This window comes from Cricetulus griseus, chromosome 7 (assembly GCF_003668045.3).
Source record: "Cricetulus griseus strain 17A/GY chromosome 7, alternate assembly CriGri-PICRH-1.0, whole genome shotgun sequence".
In the NCBI taxonomy this organism is placed as follows: domain Eukaryota; kingdom Metazoa; phylum Chordata; class Mammalia; order Rodentia; family Cricetidae; genus Cricetulus; species Cricetulus griseus.
In genome coordinates, this window is record NC_048600.1 from 101,378,156 (window position 1) to 101,397,714 (window position 19,559).

At 47.7% G+C, this 19,559-nt stretch overlaps 1 protein-coding gene across 2 annotated transcripts; it reads left to right on the forward strand.

The window, feature by feature from the left end:
• Positions 1 to 11,218: 11,218 nt before the first annotated feature.
• Positions 11,219 to 17,976, forward strand: Mrps23 (mitochondrial ribosomal protein S23). 2 transcript variants are annotated; one of them, XM_027426294.2, is made up of 5 exons: positions 11,259 to 11,415; positions 12,152 to 12,322; positions 16,251 to 16,328; positions 16,681 to 16,807; positions 17,286 to 17,976. In XM_027426294.2, the coding sequence occupies exons 1-5, from the start codon at positions 11,372 to 11,374 to the stop codon at positions 17,412 to 17,414; spliced, it is 549 nt and encodes a 182-aa protein (XP_027282095.1). In that variant the 5' UTR covers positions 11,259 to 11,371; the 3' UTR covers positions 17,415 to 17,976. The 2 variants fall into 2 exon arrangements, with proteins under 2 accessions (XP_035303765.1, XP_027282095.1); XM_035447874.1 differs by lacking the exon at positions 16,681 to 16,807 and having other exon boundaries at positions 11,219 to 11,415.
• The last annotated feature ends 1,583 nt before the right edge of the window (positions 17,977 to 19,559 follow it).

The following is a 19,559-nucleotide window of genomic DNA, read 5'->3' on the forward strand; positions in this document are numbered from 1 at the left end:
GAGAGAGAGAGATTGAGAGAGAGAGAGAGAGAGAGAGAGAGAGAGAGAGGGAGAGAGAGAGAGAGGGAGAGAGAGGAGAGATAGGAGAGAGAGAGATTGAGAGAGAGAGAGGGGGGGAGGGAGAGAGAGAGAGGGAGAGAGAGGGAGGGAGGGAGGGAGGGACAGACGACGACGACGTAAAGAAAGATCCCAGGAAGCACCAAGGTTGCAGTTAGAGAACTGGCAAAATGACCCATGGGGGGGCTCTTTGGCCCTGAACAAGGGCTTTCCGCCTTCTCTTTCCCATCTCTCCTGCCACAGCGGGCTTGATCTATTCCATCCCCCGCCCCTGTGGCCTTTCTTTGCAAAGACCTCCCACATCTCAGCCTTGGCCGGAACTGCTGACTCTTGGCCCCGACCTGCACGGAACTCTGGACACTGTGGTCTTGCCGGGTCCACCTCACAGGGCTGCTTCTATTAAGGGCTGGCTGTTACCTCCAGCAGCCTCATCATGACCCAGCAGGGATGGGGAGGGTGACCCCGGAGCTGGAGGATTCTCTTTAAGCCTGGTCTTTAGTTTGGCTGAAGGCCGAAGCTGGTTCTTGATTTACATCACAGTAGGGCCCTTCAGGGGCTGGACTGGTCCTGCTGTTTTGTAAGGCAGGAAGGTGCTGGAGTTTCGGGGTGAGGGTGACCCCAACTGAGAAGGTGCCGGGCTGAAGTGCAAGTTGCAGAGGCTACCAGCCTGGGGCAGGGCGCTGCGGGAGGGGAGCACCCTAGGGCAGGAACTTGCCGGGTGCCCCAGGTGGAGCCCCAGAGGTGATTTGAAGAACTGAGGCGATTCTAGGACCGCTCAGCCGGCACCAACCTCTGCTAAGGGGATGGAGGCCGCGATTGTGGCCCACTCGGTCCTTGATCTGGGAACTTGCTGACCTTTAGAGAGAGATGAGAAGCCTGGGCAAGCGCGGGGGCGGGGGGGGGCTGGTTGAGAGTGGGATCCGATGCTTGGGTGATGGGGGATGCTAGGGACTGAAAGGAAATGGGAGCGTGGTGGAAATGGGACCGCAATCGCCTCAACTCCTGCTGGTCGTGCATCCCCGGGCTCAAGAGAGCGGTGACCAAGTTTGGAAACGCGCACCGTGCAGGGTGGGGGTGAGGGACCATGCTGGCACCCAGCCAGTCCTGTGACCCCCTAGAGAGAAGGACAGCTCCCCACCCCCCCAACCCCCCATGAGCCTGGGGCGGCTAGTCTGTGCTCCAGACGCGTCTGGGCCTTCCGTGCGTCAGGGCCAGCGCGCGAAGGGAAAGCTCTAAGTCTGTGTTGTCACTTTGTTATTTTTTCCCTCATGTGTGTGGTTTTTTTTTCCCTTGGAGCTGTTTCATAGGAATTCCGGTAATAAAGACTTGGTGTTCTCTTGGTGCTCTGATGTGGCTGGCGGTGTGGGCTGGACCCTCCCTCTTTTTCCCTCCGCAGGGGATAGAGTTTGGCCTCTGGAGAAGTGCCAAATCCTTGGGCCACCTGCCTTACTCCCCCCACTCCCGCCCCTACCCCGCCCGGGTTAACCCTCCGGGTTGTTTCTAGGGTCCATAGGACTCAGGCAGCCTGCACACCGCCTTAGGAGGTGACACCTGCTGCCTGTGCGACCTGCTGGCTTTGTCTAGCGCCGCTCTTTCCTTCCTCTTTGCCACGCAAAAAACCGCTTGCTCATAGGCAAGAAAACAGGGTTGAGAAACCCAGCCTGTTGGGAAAGCGCCACTCTGTGTCTCCCTGCATTAAACACAAAGCTTCTGGATTAACGATGACGAAGGCCGACCAGAGGTTCCGAGGGACCACAACCATCTTCCTCTAGAAGTACCTCAACTTCCTGGGCCCCCAAATCAGCTGGACTCCCTTTTACCCTTACACAAGACAGGGACGGGCCGGCTACTAAAAGAGGAAACAGATGCCCCCTTGAGAGCAGGCAATTCTCAAGGTTACAATTTCTTCCTTGTGTGGAGCCAAAGGCTTCCTTGTGGCATTTGACAACTCGTCTTTCTTGTTCTAGGCTCAGGATCATCCCGCCAAGGGTGTCCCTCTTTCCCTCAATTTCACTTTTCCATGCTAGGATAAAAACAACTGTCCCCCATGCCCGTCCATCAGGGTCCCCCTTGACCCTAGTAGATACAGGCAGGCTGGTATGGTGGCATCCCCGAGACAGCTAGCATGATATACTAGGCAAACTAAGAACAACTTAGGTCAGTTATTCAGCAATATTCTAGAGCTATGCAGTACTGAAGGGAAGCTGTAGAACTACCCGTGAGCTTATAGAATTGATTGTTCTCAGGGCTATTGAGCAGGCAGAGTGGCTAAGCACACACTGCTCCAGTATAAGAACCAAGTTCAATTGCCAGCACCTACACCAGGCAACTCCAAACTGCCTGTAACTCTAGCACCAGTGGATCTGATGCTCACTTTCATCTTTCTCACATGTGTGCATACTTTTAAGTTAAAAATTTAAATTTAAATGCTCCATTCCAGACCTTCTGCGTCAGAAGTTAAGGCTGTGTAACCAGGCAATCTGTGGTTCCTAATACACACGGGAGTTTGGGAGCTGTGGTGTTAGGCTACTACTCCTCAGATGCTTTTTCAAAATTCCTATACTCAGTACTCCAGACCAATGAAATAAACAACTATGGGTTTTGTTGTCAACGTGCCCAAAGAGGTTCAAGTTTGCAGTCAAGTCAGATCCAGGGCTCCAGGCTGTCAATCGGGTGTTTCATGGGTGGAGTTGATCTTGCCCAATACCCACTTTACAGATAAAGGAATGACCTAAGTTTAAGTGATCTGCCAGGAGCACAGAATTAGAGCTGAGTTAAGCCAGCAAAGGGGCCCCAGGCTGCCTTACCTCAAAGTGTGCTCCATGTACCAGCAGCCACCACCCCCTGGGAGTTGGTTAGAAATGCTTTACAATATCTACCAAAGTTATAGCTGGAAGGCATTGTAACAAACCCTGAAGATAACTCTAATCCATTCTCAAGTTTGAGAACCACAGTTTTGGACCAGTAAGATGGCTTGGTAAGTAAAGGTACTGGCTGCCAAGCCTGGCAATCCGAGTTTGATCCCCACAACTCACTGTGGAAAGAGAGAGCCAACTCCTGAAAATTCTCGTCTGACTTTCATGTGCATTTGCGCACGCAGTGCACAGACACACGATTATAATAAATAAACATAATTTAAAAAGGAAGACAGCTCCCAAAGCTCCAGAATTATATAACACATTTTAACAATCCATCAAAGAGACTGTATAAAGATTGTAGCTTAAGAAACTCTAGAACATGCAGGACATTAGTGATGCAGGCCTTTAATCCCAGCACTAGGGAGGCAGAGGCAGGCGGATCTCTGTGAGTTCGAGGCCAGCCCGCTCTCCAGAGCGAGTGCCAGGATAGGCTCCAAAGCTACACAGAGAAACCCTGTCTTGAAAAACAAACAAACAAACAAACAACAAAGAAACTCTAGAACACCAGGCAGGGCAGTGTTTGCACACGCCTCTAATCCCAGCACTCAGGAGGCAGAGACAGGTGGATCTCTATGAGTTGAGGTCAGCCTGGACTACAAGAGCTAGTTCCAGGACAGCCTTCAGAGCCACAGAGAAACCCTGTCTCGAAAAACAAAAAACAACAACAAAAAAGAAGCTCTATAACATCAGGTCTGAGATTTGCCCTTTAGAATGCATGTGTCCTCTTGTACTTGGTTTGCAATTTAGCCTGGGAATTGAATTGTAAAATCTCTGGTAATTTTACTTTATGAAGTTCTTAAAGCCATGTTCCATTTTGCCTATTAGTGTAAGTTGACACCGAAGGTGAGTGTAACTACTCCACGGGGGTGGGGGTGTGGGGGTAGAGCCTTTACCAGGTTAAAGAGTGTGAAGACCAGGGCTGGAGAGATGGCTCCGAGGTTAAAAGCACTGACTGTTCTTCCAGAGGTTCTGAGTTCAATTCCCAGCAACCACATGGTGGCTCACAACCATCTGTAATGTGATCTGGTGCCCTCTTCTGGCATGCACTGTATATATGATAAATAAATCTCAAAAAAAAAAAAAAGTGTGAAGACCAGACCCAGCAATGGAGACAGCCTGTACCTGACCCTTGTACACCATGCTCATCTGAACATGTCAAACTCCTGGAAGCCTCAAGGTAAATGTTCAAAGATTTACATAAAAACACAGCCAGGATTTCTGGAGTCTGATCCTGCCAGTGCCCCTGGCCCTTCATATATTTTGGCAGCCCTGGGCATTGGCTCCAACTTGCAAGAAAATCATAGGGTCTGATAAACATTGTGCCCAGGAGAGCAGGCATGGCTATCATGCTGGAGTCCCAACTTCTGTCTCCTAGTTCCCTCAAGCACCTGCTTGGGAGTGGGGGATCGTGGTCAGAAGGTTTGCTCTGAAGAACAAAAAAGGCAGGTAGGTATGGACAAAGATGATGATAGTTTTTACTAGGGGTTCTCTGTGTGCCAGTCACTCTTTTCTGGAGTGCTTTGTATGTTTTATTGCACCTAACACAGCAATGATGACATGAAATCAGTATTCTTCCATTTTTTTACACACCAGGAAATGGAGACACAGAGATGAAGTTGAGCTCCTTATATGATAGCCATCTTTAGAAAATGTTAGTCCCTGGATTTGAATGCAAGCTGTAGGATTCCAGAGTTGATGCCTGAATGCTAAGCTACCTGTTGGGAATAGGTGGAGGACAGGTGATGAGATCCAATCCTATCCCATCCGTGTGTTGTGCCCCCCCCCAGGATACAACTTGGTAAGAACAGAAAGGGCCTGCCTGCTCAGAAACACCTCCCAGAGACATCTGTGATCCCGAGGTGTGTTCAGAACACACCACTAGCATTCTTTATCTGGGTTTAAAAACAACCTCCTAGCATATGCAGCAAATGGCAAGCCTGCTATTGAGAGAGAAGCATGCACAGTCCGTATGCCATTAGCATAGCAGAGATTCATTTGTTGGGTTAGTGATCTGGGCCAGTTAAGGGAAAGCTGGAACTTTCTGGAGATGGGGGTGGACGAAAAGGTCTGTGTAAACCTACTGCCACCAGGTGGTCATTTTGCAGAAGTGACAGTCACTGACCACAGAAAGATAAAATATCATTTTTGCAGGAAGCCAAGAGTACACCTTTGACTTCAAGCCATACAGACCACAAGGAGTTTGTGCATATAGCCACATTTGGATAAAAAGTCACTAAAACTATATAAACTTCAGGACCCATAAAACAAGTCCTACTCTGCCTGGGGGGCCACAGCCTGCCTACAAGTGTCACTTCTAGGTATTTTTGTTGTTTGTTGTTTGTTGTTGTTGTTGTTGTTGTCGTTGGAGAGAAGATCTCACTATGTAGCTCTGGCTGGCCTGAGACTCACTCTGTAGACCAGGGTGGTCTCAAATTCACAGAGATCTTCCTGCCTCTGCCTCACAAGTATTTGGATTTAAAGGGGAGCGCCACCACACGTAGCAGGTGTTGCTTATAGAAAGCGAAGAGTCACTATTCTGTTTATTTATCTTACTATTATGTTTGGGGATGAAACTCCGGGCCTCATAGTGCTTTGTCACTGTACTAGATCCCACATCTCAGGATCACTAATTAAAGGAAAACAAATCATGTCAAGAAGATTGTTCCAGGGACTCTAGTGTGAGCAGTTGTGAAGTTCAGCCTAGACAATGCATAAGCCTGCCTTGTCATTCAAAGTGTGGCCTAGATGCAAAACTCTCAAAGCTAGAACCAAGAACGTCCATTCAAACTTTCAATGTAGACTTGAGAAAGTTGTTTACCCTATTTGCAGATTAGCAGACTGGCTGTCAATCAATCTACAAGCTTGTTAGAAATGCAGTTCAGTGCCCGGTGTTGGTGGCTCACGCCTTTAATCCAAGCACTGGTAGGGGGGTGGGGCAGAGGCAGTGGGATCTCTGTGAGTTCAAGGCCAGCCTGGTCTACAGAGCGAGGGCCAGGACAGGCTCCAAAGCTACACAGAGAAACCCTGTCTGGAACCCTCCCCCCCAAAAAAAAGCAGTTCAGGGCCCTGCTCCAGACCAATTTAATCAGTATCTGCCTTTCTCAAACTTCCTAGGGGCTTCCCCCAGATTCACAAGCCCTAAAGGGGTCTCATCCTTCATGAGCCATGAAACCCCTCAGAAAGATTCTAATTAGCATAAATTCCACCAAGTGGCTGCTCAGGCTCAGCTCACTCCTGTTTTCCTGGTTGTAGAAAGGGCCCAAAGTCACACAGACCTCCAGGGCAGTTATGGGCACAAAGTGTTGATCTCTCCTTTGTCTGTGCTCGAGTCTCCTGTTAGTGGAGGGAAGCTGGGCAGCTTGTAACCTTGTCTTGGGAATTGTTAGGTGTGATTTAACTGTGGGATGCTCTGCTCCTAAGTGTGGAGTCCTCAGAAATCATCATCAGTTATGTTTACTGCACGAGCGCTTTGCAGTGCAAACACAGACTCTTCACAAGGCTTCTTCCGCAACGGCCTCCAAGACAGGATCTCACTGTGTGGCTCAGACTAGCCTGAACTTGAGATCCTCCTGCTTCTACCTCCCAAGTGCTGAGAGATTACGTGTGTGTGTGTGTGTGTGTGTGTGTGTGTGTGTGTTTTGAGACAGGGTCTCTTTATGTAGTCTAAGATGGCCTGCAACACACTATGTAGTCCAGCTGTGTAGCCTTATAAATTTTTTGTTTGTTTGTTTTCAAGACAGGGTTTCTCTGTAAACCAGGTCGGCTTCAAACTCACAGAGATCGCCTGCCTCTGCCTCCTAAGTGCTGGTATTAAAGGCACACGCCACCACTGCCCGCTATATAATTATTATACTGTGTATGAATACATACTATTTTTTCCTTCCCATTTAAAGCAATTGCTGAGCCTCAGTGGGTAAGGGCACTTGTTGCTAAGCTGGGGCACCTGAGTTCAACCTTTGGCATCTACATGGTGAAAGTAGAGAAACAATTCCCACAGGTTGTCTTCTGGCATATGCACTCCTCATAATTTTTAAATATTTAAATGAAGCAATTACCCTTTACTCCTTGGTCCAAGATCTCCAGCACATGAAGTTAGCAGTTCTCATGATTTCACCAAAAGGCTGGCATCTTCACTGTTCTTTTTGTCTGGCAAATTCCCATGCACTTCTTTTCTTTTAAAATAGTTTATTTACTTTTATGAGCATTGGTGTTTTGCCTGCACGTGCGCCTGTGTGAGGATATCAGATCCCTCGTTGCTAGAGGTACAGACAGTTAGTTGTAAGCTGCCATGTGGGTGCTGGGAATTGAACCTGGGTCCTCTGGAAGAGCAGCCAATGTTCTTAACTTCCGAGCCATCTCTCCAGCCCCATCCTGTGTACTTCTTAAACAAGGGTGCTATTTACACAGATGTTGGTAGAATATAGGGAAACCACACGGGATAGGTATGTAGACTGGACCCCAAGACTAATGTAGAGAACACAGTTCAACAAGTTGAACCAGATCAGAGGGACAGTTGTATAGAGCGGCTCAGGGTAGGCTGTGACCTATGTCCTTGGAGTGTGAGGAGAGGTGGGAGAAAGCCCAGTCCCCTGCCAATGCCTTCTACTTCAGAGTCAACTAGAATCTAGCTGGAAGTAGAGAGCAAGGACAGGTCTGTGCAGTCTACAGAAGCTGGGGTTCCTGGGTCCTGCAGTGTAGGGCAAGGTGAAGAGCCGCAGAAGGGAAAAAACGTGGATCAGGTGGCTGATAGGAGTGTTCATTTTTTACTATGCAATGTTATAGCCTAACTACCTCTGCCTTGTTCATATATTGAAATTCTAACCCGACTCCATGAGCATGTGATTGCATTTGGAGACAGTCTCTAAAACAGCAATGGAGTTAAAATGGGTACACAAGGGTGAACCTTAATCCAATACGACTGGTGTCCTCATACGAGTTTAAACACACATATCTTTGTTCACAGAGGAAAGACCATAATAAGATGAAGGGAGAAGGCAGACACCTCCAAGGTAAAGAGCCACATTACAGAAATACCCAGTCCCAAACTATCAGGATGCATCCTGTAGTGTGGATCTGTTGAAGAAAGAAGACATTCCAAGATGAAAATTTAAGGCCTGTGTGGCAGCAGGAAGGTTCAGCCTAGGGTCTTGTAACCCAAGTCATGCCCCTTCAGCAAAGCAATCACCGTTTTCCACAAGAATTCTTCAAGGTCAAAGTACCTCTAAAAAACAGCTGTTCTTTCTAATCGTTATCCCGAAACAGTGATGCCACTAAATTCCTACAACACCCAACCAATGTGTTGGTATGCCGATGCCAGAGAATTTCAGAGAGTTTGAGTTCAGCCTAGGTTATAGAGTGAGTTTAAAGGCACCCTGTGCTGTATAGTGTGAAATTGTCTCCTCCCAGCCTTAAGACAGGGACTTATATACATAGCTCAGCTTCAAAGTTCCTTTGTTGGGGAGGATGACCTTCAACTTCTGATTCTCTTGCTTCTGCATCTGGAGACCTGGAATGATATATGTGCATCATCATATCCTGTTTCATTTGATGCTGGACTTTGTGAATACTACACAAACATTCTACCAACTGAGTGGTATCCATAGACTGATAGCCCATCTCAATAAATTACGATCTTGGCACGGTGGCACATGCCTTTAATGCCAGTACTTGGCAGGCAGAGGCAGGCGGATTTCTGTGAGTTCGAGGCCAGCCTGGTCTCCAGAGCGAGTACCAGGGTAGGCTCCAAAGCTACACAGAGAAACCCTGTCTCGAAAAACAAAACAAAACAAAACAAAAAAAGATGATCACTCCAGGATAATTTAGAGAGAAAAAGCCCCCACTTTGTAATTTCTTCTTTATGTCTCAGCTTTCCTCCGTGAACTTGGAATAAACCTTTCTAATGCTTTTGCAGCATAGACTGGGATAGCTTACAGGGGCAGGCCTTGGAGTGAGAAGGGAAGTATGTCTGTAGTCTAGGCCGGTTGATAGCTCGTACACAGACAGAATTAGAAAGTTGTTGAGCACTGGGAAGGTTATATTTAGCTAGGAGCATGTTTACTCCCCAGAGCTGATTCCCCTAGATCTCAGGGACCCAGGACCTAGGAGCTCTTGACAGTTGATTCCTTTTTCCTTTCCTTTCCTTTTAAGGTTAAACACTTAGTATAATGTCTTGGTTTATAGGTAGTGGACTTGCAGACACACATCTCTCTTTTTTAAAAGAATTATTTTATTTTCAAAACTACTCTCAGTGTGTGTGTGTGTGTGTGTGTAGGTACAGGCTGGTGCCCACGAACTCCAGAGCCATCAGGTCTCTGTGGAGTGGGAGTTAACAGGTCGTTGTGATGCTGGGAACTCAGGTGCTTCGAAAGAGAAATATATGCACTTAACTGATCTGCCACAACTCCAGCCCCCGGGGCTAGAGTTTTGAGGCAGAAGTGATGCCCATCTCTCAGTTTAGGCCTCAGCATCTCCAGCTGCTAAGGCCAGTTTTCTTACAGCCTTTCAGTTCCCCAGTCTCCAGCATTAGGCTAGTTAAGGTAGCAAGCACTGTGGGGTGCCCAGGTTGGGCCTAAATCCGTTGCATATCAGACAAAGGTAATTAACTTCCTACGGCTTTGCTTTCCCATCCATAATGAGAATGATAATAGCAACGCCGTGGGTAGGCGGAGTTATCTGTGAGATAACATAAACAAGCCGCAATTGCCCTGAAAACATTCTCCACCTTCCCTTCAGAGACCTCCCTTAGAGTGAGAGGATTTCTAGATGACCTCATAGTTTTTCCTAAGGACAAAGAAAGATAATGGGCTCCTGGGAGACCTAGTGTGTGATTCAAAACATTCATTGGGTCAAAAAGTTTACATATGAATACAAACCTTTGCAAGGCAAAATAAGGAGAGAAAACCACTTCTGAATTCACCCTTGTATTTTTTGTCCTGCGGATAACTGAAGTCCACAGTCCCACATCCTTTGGCACAGGTTTTATAAAACACTGGCACATGTGAATGGTTTTCTTTTTTCCCTCTTACAGGCTGGAATCCCACTCGAGTGATGTAGTTTGTTCTTCTTCTTCTTTTTTTTTTTTCATTTAACCACAAGCCATGGACTCTAATCTAGGTAGATACAAATGGACCTAGTTTGCTAATTTTAATAGCTGCATAAGGTCTCACAGAACGCATGAACTCTAATTTTCCAGCTACTTTTTTGTTTGTTTGTTTTGAGAGATCGGGTCTCTCTACATATCCCCTGGCTATCCTGACCTCGAACTCCGAGATCCTCCGCATCTCAAGTGCTGTGATTAAAGGCAGGCGCCACCACAGCCCGGCCATTCGACGAATTTTAACTAACTAATTAATTATATGTGTATGGATATTTTGCCTGCATATATGCTTGTGCCTGGTGCTTGCAGAGGTCAGAAGAGGATATCGAATTCCCCTGAAATAGGAGTTACAGGTGGTTATGTGAGTGTTGGAACTCGAACCTGGGCCAGTGCTCTTAACTGTTGAGCTTTCTCCAGCCCGATGGATTTTTTTTTGTTTTTTTTCTTTTTAGTCTTGTAGCTACAAACAACGATGCCGGCCCTTGCACAAATAAGTGCCTTAATTTCTATGGAGTGCCTCTCCTGATCTAAGGCACCCATCCCTCCAAAACCCATGCTTTGAACAGCTGAACACGGACAGGCTACTTTCCCCCCAGATTTTCAGTTTCCTTCTCCGGACGCGTTAGTTCAGAACGTTTGTCACTTTTTAAACTCCAGGGCTGGCGGGCTGGCGGGCGAGTGCCGCCTCCAGCGGAGGAAGCGCTACTTGCAGGCGGCTTTCCACTGGGCGCGAGAGCAGACTGCTCCAGCGAGCCCCGTTAAAGGAAGGAGGCCTGGACGGTCGTGTCACCTGGGAAAGTGACGTCGCCTCTCGCTGGGTCTCAGTTTCCTCCTGCGTAGCCCGAGTGGCCAAGATTAGGCCTAATCGAGCCTGGCGCTGGTGGCCTCAAATGTCAAGACTGGATGGCTGCCCCGACTGTAGGATGTGCCTAATCTCCGCGAGCCCTCCACACTGCCCGACCTGGGGCAGGAAGTGCAGGAAGGAAGCTCCCCAAAGTCAGAAAGAAGAAAGCAAGTGCCACACTCAGTCTTTGCCCTGAACTGCACTGACTACTCCCGCGTAGCTTTGGCGCACTCCCGCCCTTTCGGCCCGGCTATCGATTGCTCCTGCCTGAGTCCCGCTCGCGCCGCGGGAGCAACGCCGCGCCAGCTCAGCCCGTCGTTTGCTTCTGCCTGGCTCCGCCCTCCGGATGGCGCTGAGACGAGACTGCGATCCTCGGCTCGGCCAGCGGCTTGTTCCCCCTTCGCTTGTTTGCTTCCGCTTCCGGCCGTAGCTAGTGGCTTTCTGCCCTAGGTGGCCATGGCGGGGAGCCGGCTGGAGACGATTGGGAGCGTGTTTACCCGGTGCGTGAGTGAGCAGGGTTCCCGGCGGGTCACGACCCTCCTGGCGTGGCTGGAGCGGGACGCGGTTGCGGGTGTCCGAGCCGTGAGAAGCCTTCGTGCTCCCTCCTGGCTCGGGATGTTTGTCGCCGTCCCCTCGGATTCCTTATCCGTCGCTTTAAAGATTGTGTTTGCCACCCCACTTGCGTGGAGACCTAGAATAAAGAAGACGCTGAAGGGCTTGACCCGGACGGTCCTTGCGTTTCCACCATGGAACGGTGGCTGGGCTGGGGGATGGGATACGAGCAAGAAGACGGAGTGGCTTCAAGTTGAGTGTGGTGGCCCCTGCCCGTTTTCTGAGCACTTGGGAGGTGAAGCGTGACGATCGCCGCAAGACCCAGGCCAGCCTGGGCCACGTAGCGAAAGTCAGGCCTGTCAGGCTACTGTTGGACTTTTGTCAAAACAAAAAGATAACCTGGCGTGGGCACGCTGTAATTGTCGCACTGGAGGAGTTCAGGGAGTCACTACTAAGTTCAAGGTTATCCTCCACTGCGTACTGAGCTTAAGGCTGTCCTAGGCTACGTGAGACCTAAACAACGGGACTCAACACTTTGGCTTTGCTGGGTTGTTGTGGGATGTGGGAAGTCGTGCTCAGCTCACCGGTGCTGTGCTGTGCTGTGCTGCTCGGGCTGCCTTGAGTTGGTTCAGGGACTTTGGCAGGCCATTGTGATCGACTGACCTTGGTTCTATTTCCTCTAAGGACGAGGAATCTGATGCGTGCTGGAGTGTTGAAGGAGAAGCCGCTGTGGTTTGACGTATATGAGGCCTTTCCGCCGCTGAGAGAGCCTGTCTTCCGAAGGCCCCGTTTGCGATATGGCAAAGCCAAAGCCGACATCCAGGACATCTTTTACCGGGAAGATCAGATTCGAGCGTGAGTGGCTATCTCTTGTAGTGAGCATGACACAACAGACCTTCAGAAAGGAAGGTTTATGTAGAAGTCTGCTAACGAGCTGACAGGGGCATGCTTCCTGGGGTTGGTGACAGGGGCATGCTTCCTGGGGTTGGTCTTGTATAGTAAGTAAAATGATGTCTCCTTCCCTGTGGTGAGAGCAAATAGAAGTGTTTGTTGGTTTGTTCGCTTGAGACAGGATTTCTCTGTATAGTCCTGGCTGTCCTGAAATTTACTCTGTAGACCATGCTGGCCTCGAACTCAGAGATCCAACTGCCTCTACCTCCCAAGTGCTGGGACTTGAGGCATGTGCCACCACTGCCTGGCAGAAACAGAACTTCTAAGAAGTGGAATCTGAAGCCCCCAAACTGACATAACATTGTAACTAAAGTTGTCTGTTTACTGGCAGTCATTTTTTTCTTTTTTTCTTTTTTTTTTTTTTTTTGAGGTACCATGATAAGCCCTTCACAAACATCATCTCATATAGTTTAACCCTGTCAAAGTAGTCAGTTAATCATTGCTTCTGTTTTATTCAAGAGAACTATGAGGCTCAAGAGGTTAACTGCCTATGGCTGCACAGGAGGGTGGCAGATCTGGGAAATTACATCTGACTCCAAGCTTAAGTTGCTTCTTTGGAAGGAACATGGTCTGTGGATTTAACGTCTAACAATCACTGAAGCCACCAGGAAAGGATGCTTAGGAGTGCAAAGCACTTAAAGTAGTCATCACCAGAAGTTTGAGGAAAAGTGTTGGCCTACTTTATTTCTTTAGCATGCATTTCTTCTTTTTTTTCTCTTGAGACATGGGATCTTCCTGCCTCTGGATTCCTGGCATTATAGGGATGTATCACCTTGTCTGGCATATTAATACATACTGATTATAGAAAATTGAGAAATGAAAGGAAAGCATGAAGGAGAGAGAACGGATCACCCATCACCCAACTTTTGAGGTAGTGGTTTGAAGGCAGCTCCTGGAACTTAGCTTTGTCACTTTGGAAACATTGTCCCTGTAATCTTGTTTCACATTGTAAGACAAAACCCTAGAGTTGTAAAGGTGAAGGAGGATGCTGTTTAAAAGGGGTTTTGTTTTGTTTTGTTTTTCAGTTTTTCAAGACTGGGTTTCTCTCTGTAGCCCTGGCTGTCCTGGAACTCACTCTGTAAACCAGCCTGGCCTCTAACTCAGAGATCCACCTGCCTCTGCCTCTGCCTCCTGGTATTTTGTTGTTTTTAAGATTTATTTTCATTTTTAATTATATGTCTCTGTGCATGTGAATGCAGGTGCCCCAGGAGGCCAGAGGATGTTGTTGGCTGTTTTTTACTCTTTTGCTCTTTTGAGGGCCTGTCACCCATTTCTCAAATAATCACACATAGAGACTTTTTCTTACTTACAAACGCCCAGCCTTAGCTTGGCTTGTTTATTCATTTATTTATTTTGGTTTTTTGAGACAGGGTTTTTCCGTAGCTTTGGAGCCTGTCTTGGAACTCACTCTGTAGACCAGGCTGATCTTGACCTCATAGAGATCCTCCTGTCTCTGCTTCCCAAGTGCTGGAATTAGAGGCGTGCATCACCACTGCCCAACTTGCTTGGCTTATTTCTAACCAGCTTTTCTTAAATTATCCCATCTACCTTTTGTCTCTGGGCTTTTTCTTACTTCTGTATACCTTTCACTCTTACTCCATGGCTGGCTGGGTGGCTGCCCCTGGTGTCCTCCTCTCCTTGCTCCTTAGTCTCTCTTCACCCTCCTTCCAGATTCCTATTTATTCTTTCTGCCTGCCCTGCTCATCCTTTCTCCTGCCTTGGTATTGCTGTGCAGCTGTTTTAGACAGACAAAGTAACACAGCTTCACAGAGTTTAACAAATGCAACATAAAAGAATGCAACACATCTTTTCATCATTAAACAAATGTTCCACAGCATAGACAAAATTTAACCCATCTTAAAATACAGATTTATTTTTTATTTTATGTGTGTAAGAGTTTTGCCTGCATGTTTATTTGTGTGCTGTGTGTGTTCACTGCTGGAGGAGGCTGGAAGACGGGGTCAGATACCCTGAAGTTGGAGTTAGGGTCAGTTGTGAAGCTCCTGTCCTGGGTGCTGGAAATTGAACTCAGGTCCTCTGGAAGAGCAGTGAGTGCTCTTCACTATTGAGCTGTCTCTCTAGCTCCACAATGCCTTTCTTAGTGTGTAGAAGTTGTTTATTTCATTTTACAAGTTTTCTGTTGTCTCCCTGTCAAACCCTGTTTGTGTTAGGTACTAAATTATATAACATATTCACATCTACAGTTTTACTTTTTGTTGGCCTGTTTACCTTTATGTTTAGAGTGTTTGGGAAGGTTCTTTTCAGTAAATTCAGCTATCTTACATATTTACTTTTAGCCCAGGATGATGTTGAACTTTCTGCAGTTACCACCTGACTTCTGGAATTCCAAGAATGTGGTACCACATTTGAGGTTTTTGTTGTTGTTGTTGCTGGGTTTTTAAAAATATAATTTACTACATTTATCCATTTAGTATGTGTGCAGTTGGAAGATTGGGTTTTGTTTTATTTTTTGTTTTTAACAGTTAAATAAGCACATAGCTTGATCTCATAGTACCATTTTGTGGATTTATTCCACAGACTTACTTGCACAGTACACCAGGCAGCACAGGCATTCTTGCAACAATCTTGATGGCATAGGATTAGAAATAGTCTCTGCACTGATTTGAGATAATCGCTAAAAACACAAGATACGGGGTGAGGGTGTGAGTGCTTAATGGTACCAGGCCTCTGGGGGGGGGGTCATCGGAATGTTTTAGAGGACCAGCAAGGTGGCTCAGTGGGTAAAGGCAGTTGCTTCTGAGCCTTATGACCTGATTTCAAGTCCAGGATCCACAAGGTAGAAGGAGAGAATCTACTTCTTCTACTTGCCCTCTGAACTCCACTCATGTGTTGTGACATGCGCCACCTACACACTAAGTAAACACATAGACGCAATTTTAAAAAGTTCTGCAACTATTGTGGTGATAGTAGTATGATTGATTGTACTAAATGTCACTGGTACACTTCAGGGCTTTTAAATTTTTATTGTATTTTATTAAAGTGGAGATGTGCATGTATGTATGCACATGTTTTGAGTACATGCTACAGCATGCATGTAGAAGTCAGAGAGTCCTCTCCTTCCATCATGTGGGTTCTAGGGATCAAACACAGGTTGTTAGGTTTGGCCACAAGTGCCTTTACCTGCTAAGTCACTTCAAAGGCCCAAAAAGGGTCAATTTTTGGTACATAGATGCTTCCCCAGTTAAAAAGGATGATGATGAGTACCCTTCTTTTGGGTTAGAGAATGTGGCTGAGGAACTTGAAAATGCAATGTGTAAGAGCTCTTGCTGTACAGGTGTGAAGACCTGAGTATGACTCTAGCACCCACGTGAGAAACTGGGCCTGGCTACATGTGCCTGTCACCTCAGCCTTGGGGGCAGAGGTAAAGCAGATCTTGGCTGGCCAGCCTAGCCAAAATGGTGAGCTCCCAGGCCAGTGAGAGACCTGGTCTCAAAGCACTGAAGTGGAGACTGGTGGAGGAAGACACCTGATGTCCTGCTCTGTCCTCCACGTGCACCCAGACATTCAGCGTGCATGTAGTACACAGACACACACATACAAACTCACAGACACACGGAATGATGCAGCTGTAGTGTTATCTGTGGTGGGACATTCCTGAATGTGGCACACGTGAGACTTGCTCTCTGAGGGGAACAGGGAAGTTGGGCAGAAGGAAGAGGGAGTCTCACCGAGACTCTTCTGTCCCACTTGATGCTTTGTTCTTTGGTTTAGGCTCTATAACTTCTCAGGGCCTGGCAGTTACTCAGCATTCATTCTGCTCCACTCTCTGTAGACTATAATTGGAGATTCATATTGCTTTTGTAATTTCTAGGAAATTCTTTTCTGCCTATGGATCTGGTCAGAAAGCTTTTGATTTGTTCAACCCAAACTTCAAGTCTACCTGTCAGCGGTGAGTATTTCTCAGACCTGAAGAGATCAAGCTCCCCTGAGGGTTCCAATGTTCTTTGGGGGAGGGGTTGGTTTGAGACAGGGCTTCTCTGTGGAGCCCTGGATATCCTAGAACTAGTTCTGTAGACCGGCCTTGAACTCACAGAGATCCACCTTTCTCTGTCCCCTGAGTGTGGAAAGGTATGTGCCATCACAGCATGGCTCAACTGTCATTTTGAGGAGTTGTGTGGAGGTCTCCTTCAGGAGGGGTGCTCCTCTAGGCAGCTCTCTCTGGGGCTTGCTTGCTACTGTGTAGGAGATGTCGCCACAGCCCCAACCAACACAGGCCTTGGTTGGGCTGCTTGGAATTTCAGGTTTGTGGAGAAGTACATGGAGCTGCAGGATCTGGGAGAGACAGATGAGGAAGAGTTATTTGTGAAGACGGGGAAGGCTTTGCTGGCAGAAGGTGTCATTTTAAGACGAGTAAAAGAAGCAAGGACTGTGAGTACCTAATTGTCAAAGCTATTGCTGTTGGGCCGGGGTGTAACTCAGCAGGAGCTTGTGTGCTCAGTTGTGCTTTTGTGCAAGTGTGAGCACGCACACACACTACCACACACAAATAGTAATTTCAGTTGGTGGTATCTCTCTGTCAGTGAAAGGGAGTGGTTTGCTTCCCAAAACCTTGTCTCATTACTTTAACTCCAGGTCAAATACTGTCATGTTGAATAAACTGGGATTCTATGGCTTGCAACAAATTGCTGTTAGGCTCTTGAGAATGTGGTTCTAGAGACATTTTTGTGCACTTGCTGTTTGTCATAAGGGGGTTTGACTTAAGATGTCATTGCTAAATGTTTCCCTAATGCCAGAGTATGCCTGGTCACGTGGCTGCAGCCAGCCATGTACACTGGTAGCATCTGAGAGACATGCTTGTGCCTTGTAAGCAAGGTGATGGTAGTCACATTCTCTCAAACCCTAACAGGTCAATGTCAGACCCCAAGTTCCGTTGGAAGGAAACCAGCCTCAGGAAGATGCCCAGAAGCAGCCTGCACAGGAGCAGCAGGAGCCAGGGATGGCCGTACCCTCTTCCAGAGACCCTTCTGTGCACTGAGCATGCTCACCACCTGGGACACTGCTGAACTGCTTGGACTCCGTTGGTTTCCATCTCAGGCATGTCTGCCTTCTCGTAGTTGCTGTTTCTGGGTTGTCATAAATCTCAGTACCGTGATTTGAAAGCACCAGTTCTGTGGACTTTTATTCATGACACGGTTAAATAAAGGGTTCTCTGATGCTTTCAAAGTCACTATCACCAGGAAACCTCTACAGGTGCCTTGTGCTGGCTGTGGACTGCCACATCTGAACCTCGCCATTTTTTCTCATCTGGATCCCACAGAATTCTACCTTCCCACGTGGTGTGGTCCCTCGACCAAGTGTTTCCATCTGCAGGTGGCATTTGTACTTTTCCTGTAGAGCTATTGACTGCAGCTTGAGAGGCCCAGCAGAGACCCAGCCAGCTGCAGTAAGACTTATGACCTACCTGATGCAGACGAAGACCAAAACCATAAGTTGAGTGTCATGAGTTAAGTGTGTTGGAGATGATTAGCATGGACTTGCCGCTCATAGGCTACTTAGAAAATGTTTGTTGGTTGAATAAATGATCACACCTTGCTAAAGACTGGCATTTTTATCAGTAACCCAATTTCCAAGATGGTAGGGGTTGGGTCTTCTCCAGGGAGATCCTGCCTTCCTGGTCTGCTTCATTATACTGTGTTTTATTAGTAAACAAGACACTCGATGTGATGCCACTCTTGTATTTGTGCGTAGTAGTTTTCATCCTGTAGTCAACAGCAGCTTCAGACGGTCCTTTTTTCTTCTTCAAGACCGGGTTTCTCAGTGTAGCTTTGCAGCGTGTCCTGGAACTCGCTGTATAGACCAGGCTGGTGTTGAACTCACAGAGATCTGCCTGCCTCTGCCTCCCGAGTGCTGGGATTAAAGGTGTGTGCCACCACCACCCAGCCAGACGGTCCTTATCTTAAAGCCTCTGTGGCTTTCCCATGCAGCTCTCCATTTCTCTGTGGCTTTTCCAACCAGTTCTCTGAGTATAGGCCTTCCCTGTCTGGTCTGAAGGACAAAGCCCACGTCTCAGCCTGTCTACCCCATTGTGTGTGAGAGCTCAGTGAAGGTGACAGAGCCCCAGCTGAAGTGCCTCTGTGTTGTCTACTGCTTCTAGTGTTGATCCTGAATTATGATTCCTCTTGACTGGGGGGGACTTCACTTTCAGATGGAGATGCAAATCTCATCCATTTGGAGATGTTAGATGCTAATTGGATCCCAAATACCCCATAGACTGTGGGGAGAGCTCCTGACAGTGGTACCACAGGCAATGTTCTCAGTAAGGCAACCCAGAGCTGGCTCAGCTCCCTCCTCCAGCCCTTACGTTTCTGGGTATTTATTTATTTATTTATTTATTTGTTTAATTAATTTTGGGGTAGCTTTGGAGCCTGTCCTGGAACTTGCTCTATAGACTAGGCTGGCCTTGAACTCATAGAGATCCACCTGCCTCTGCCTCCCGAGTGCTGGGATTAAAGGCGTGCGCCACCATCGCCCAGCCTGGGTTTTTGTTTTTTAAATTCTGCCTCACCATCAGTGTGTGAGAATGCCTTTCTATACTTGTTCTGATACTGAGAGTCAGCCTGTGGAAGGGAGGGTACTCGGGATAGCATCTGTGAAGGGGACAGAGCTGCTGCCACAGGGACCTGTAAGGTTAAGGACTGAAGTCCTGGTCTGTACAGGATCCTCCCTCTGGCTGCTCTGGTGTTTGGAGAGGATGGGACCCCTTCTTGCCTTAGGAAAGTCTTAAAATCAGGTTGAGAAGACAGTGGCTTGAGAAGCACTGAGGTGGACAGGAGTCCTTTCAAATTACGTAGAGGCCTTTGGTAGAGGCTCAGTTGGAGGAGTTTGATCCCCAGAGTCCAAGTGAAAAGCAGAAGCCAGTCAATACATGCAATCCTCATGCCAGGAGACAGGTCGTTGGGTCCCTGGGTCCAGCTAGCCAGCCAGCTTAGCCTCCTTGCTGAGTTCCAGGCCAAATTACAGACCTGACTCAAAGACAGGGTGGTGGCACCTGAGGAATGACACCTGAGGTTGACCTGGCCTCCACATGTGCGTGTACACCCATACTCACACAAAAGGAGGCGCAGTGGAGATTGGGAGGGGAGGGGGTGTTGGGAGGGATGATCCTCTTTAGATTAATCTT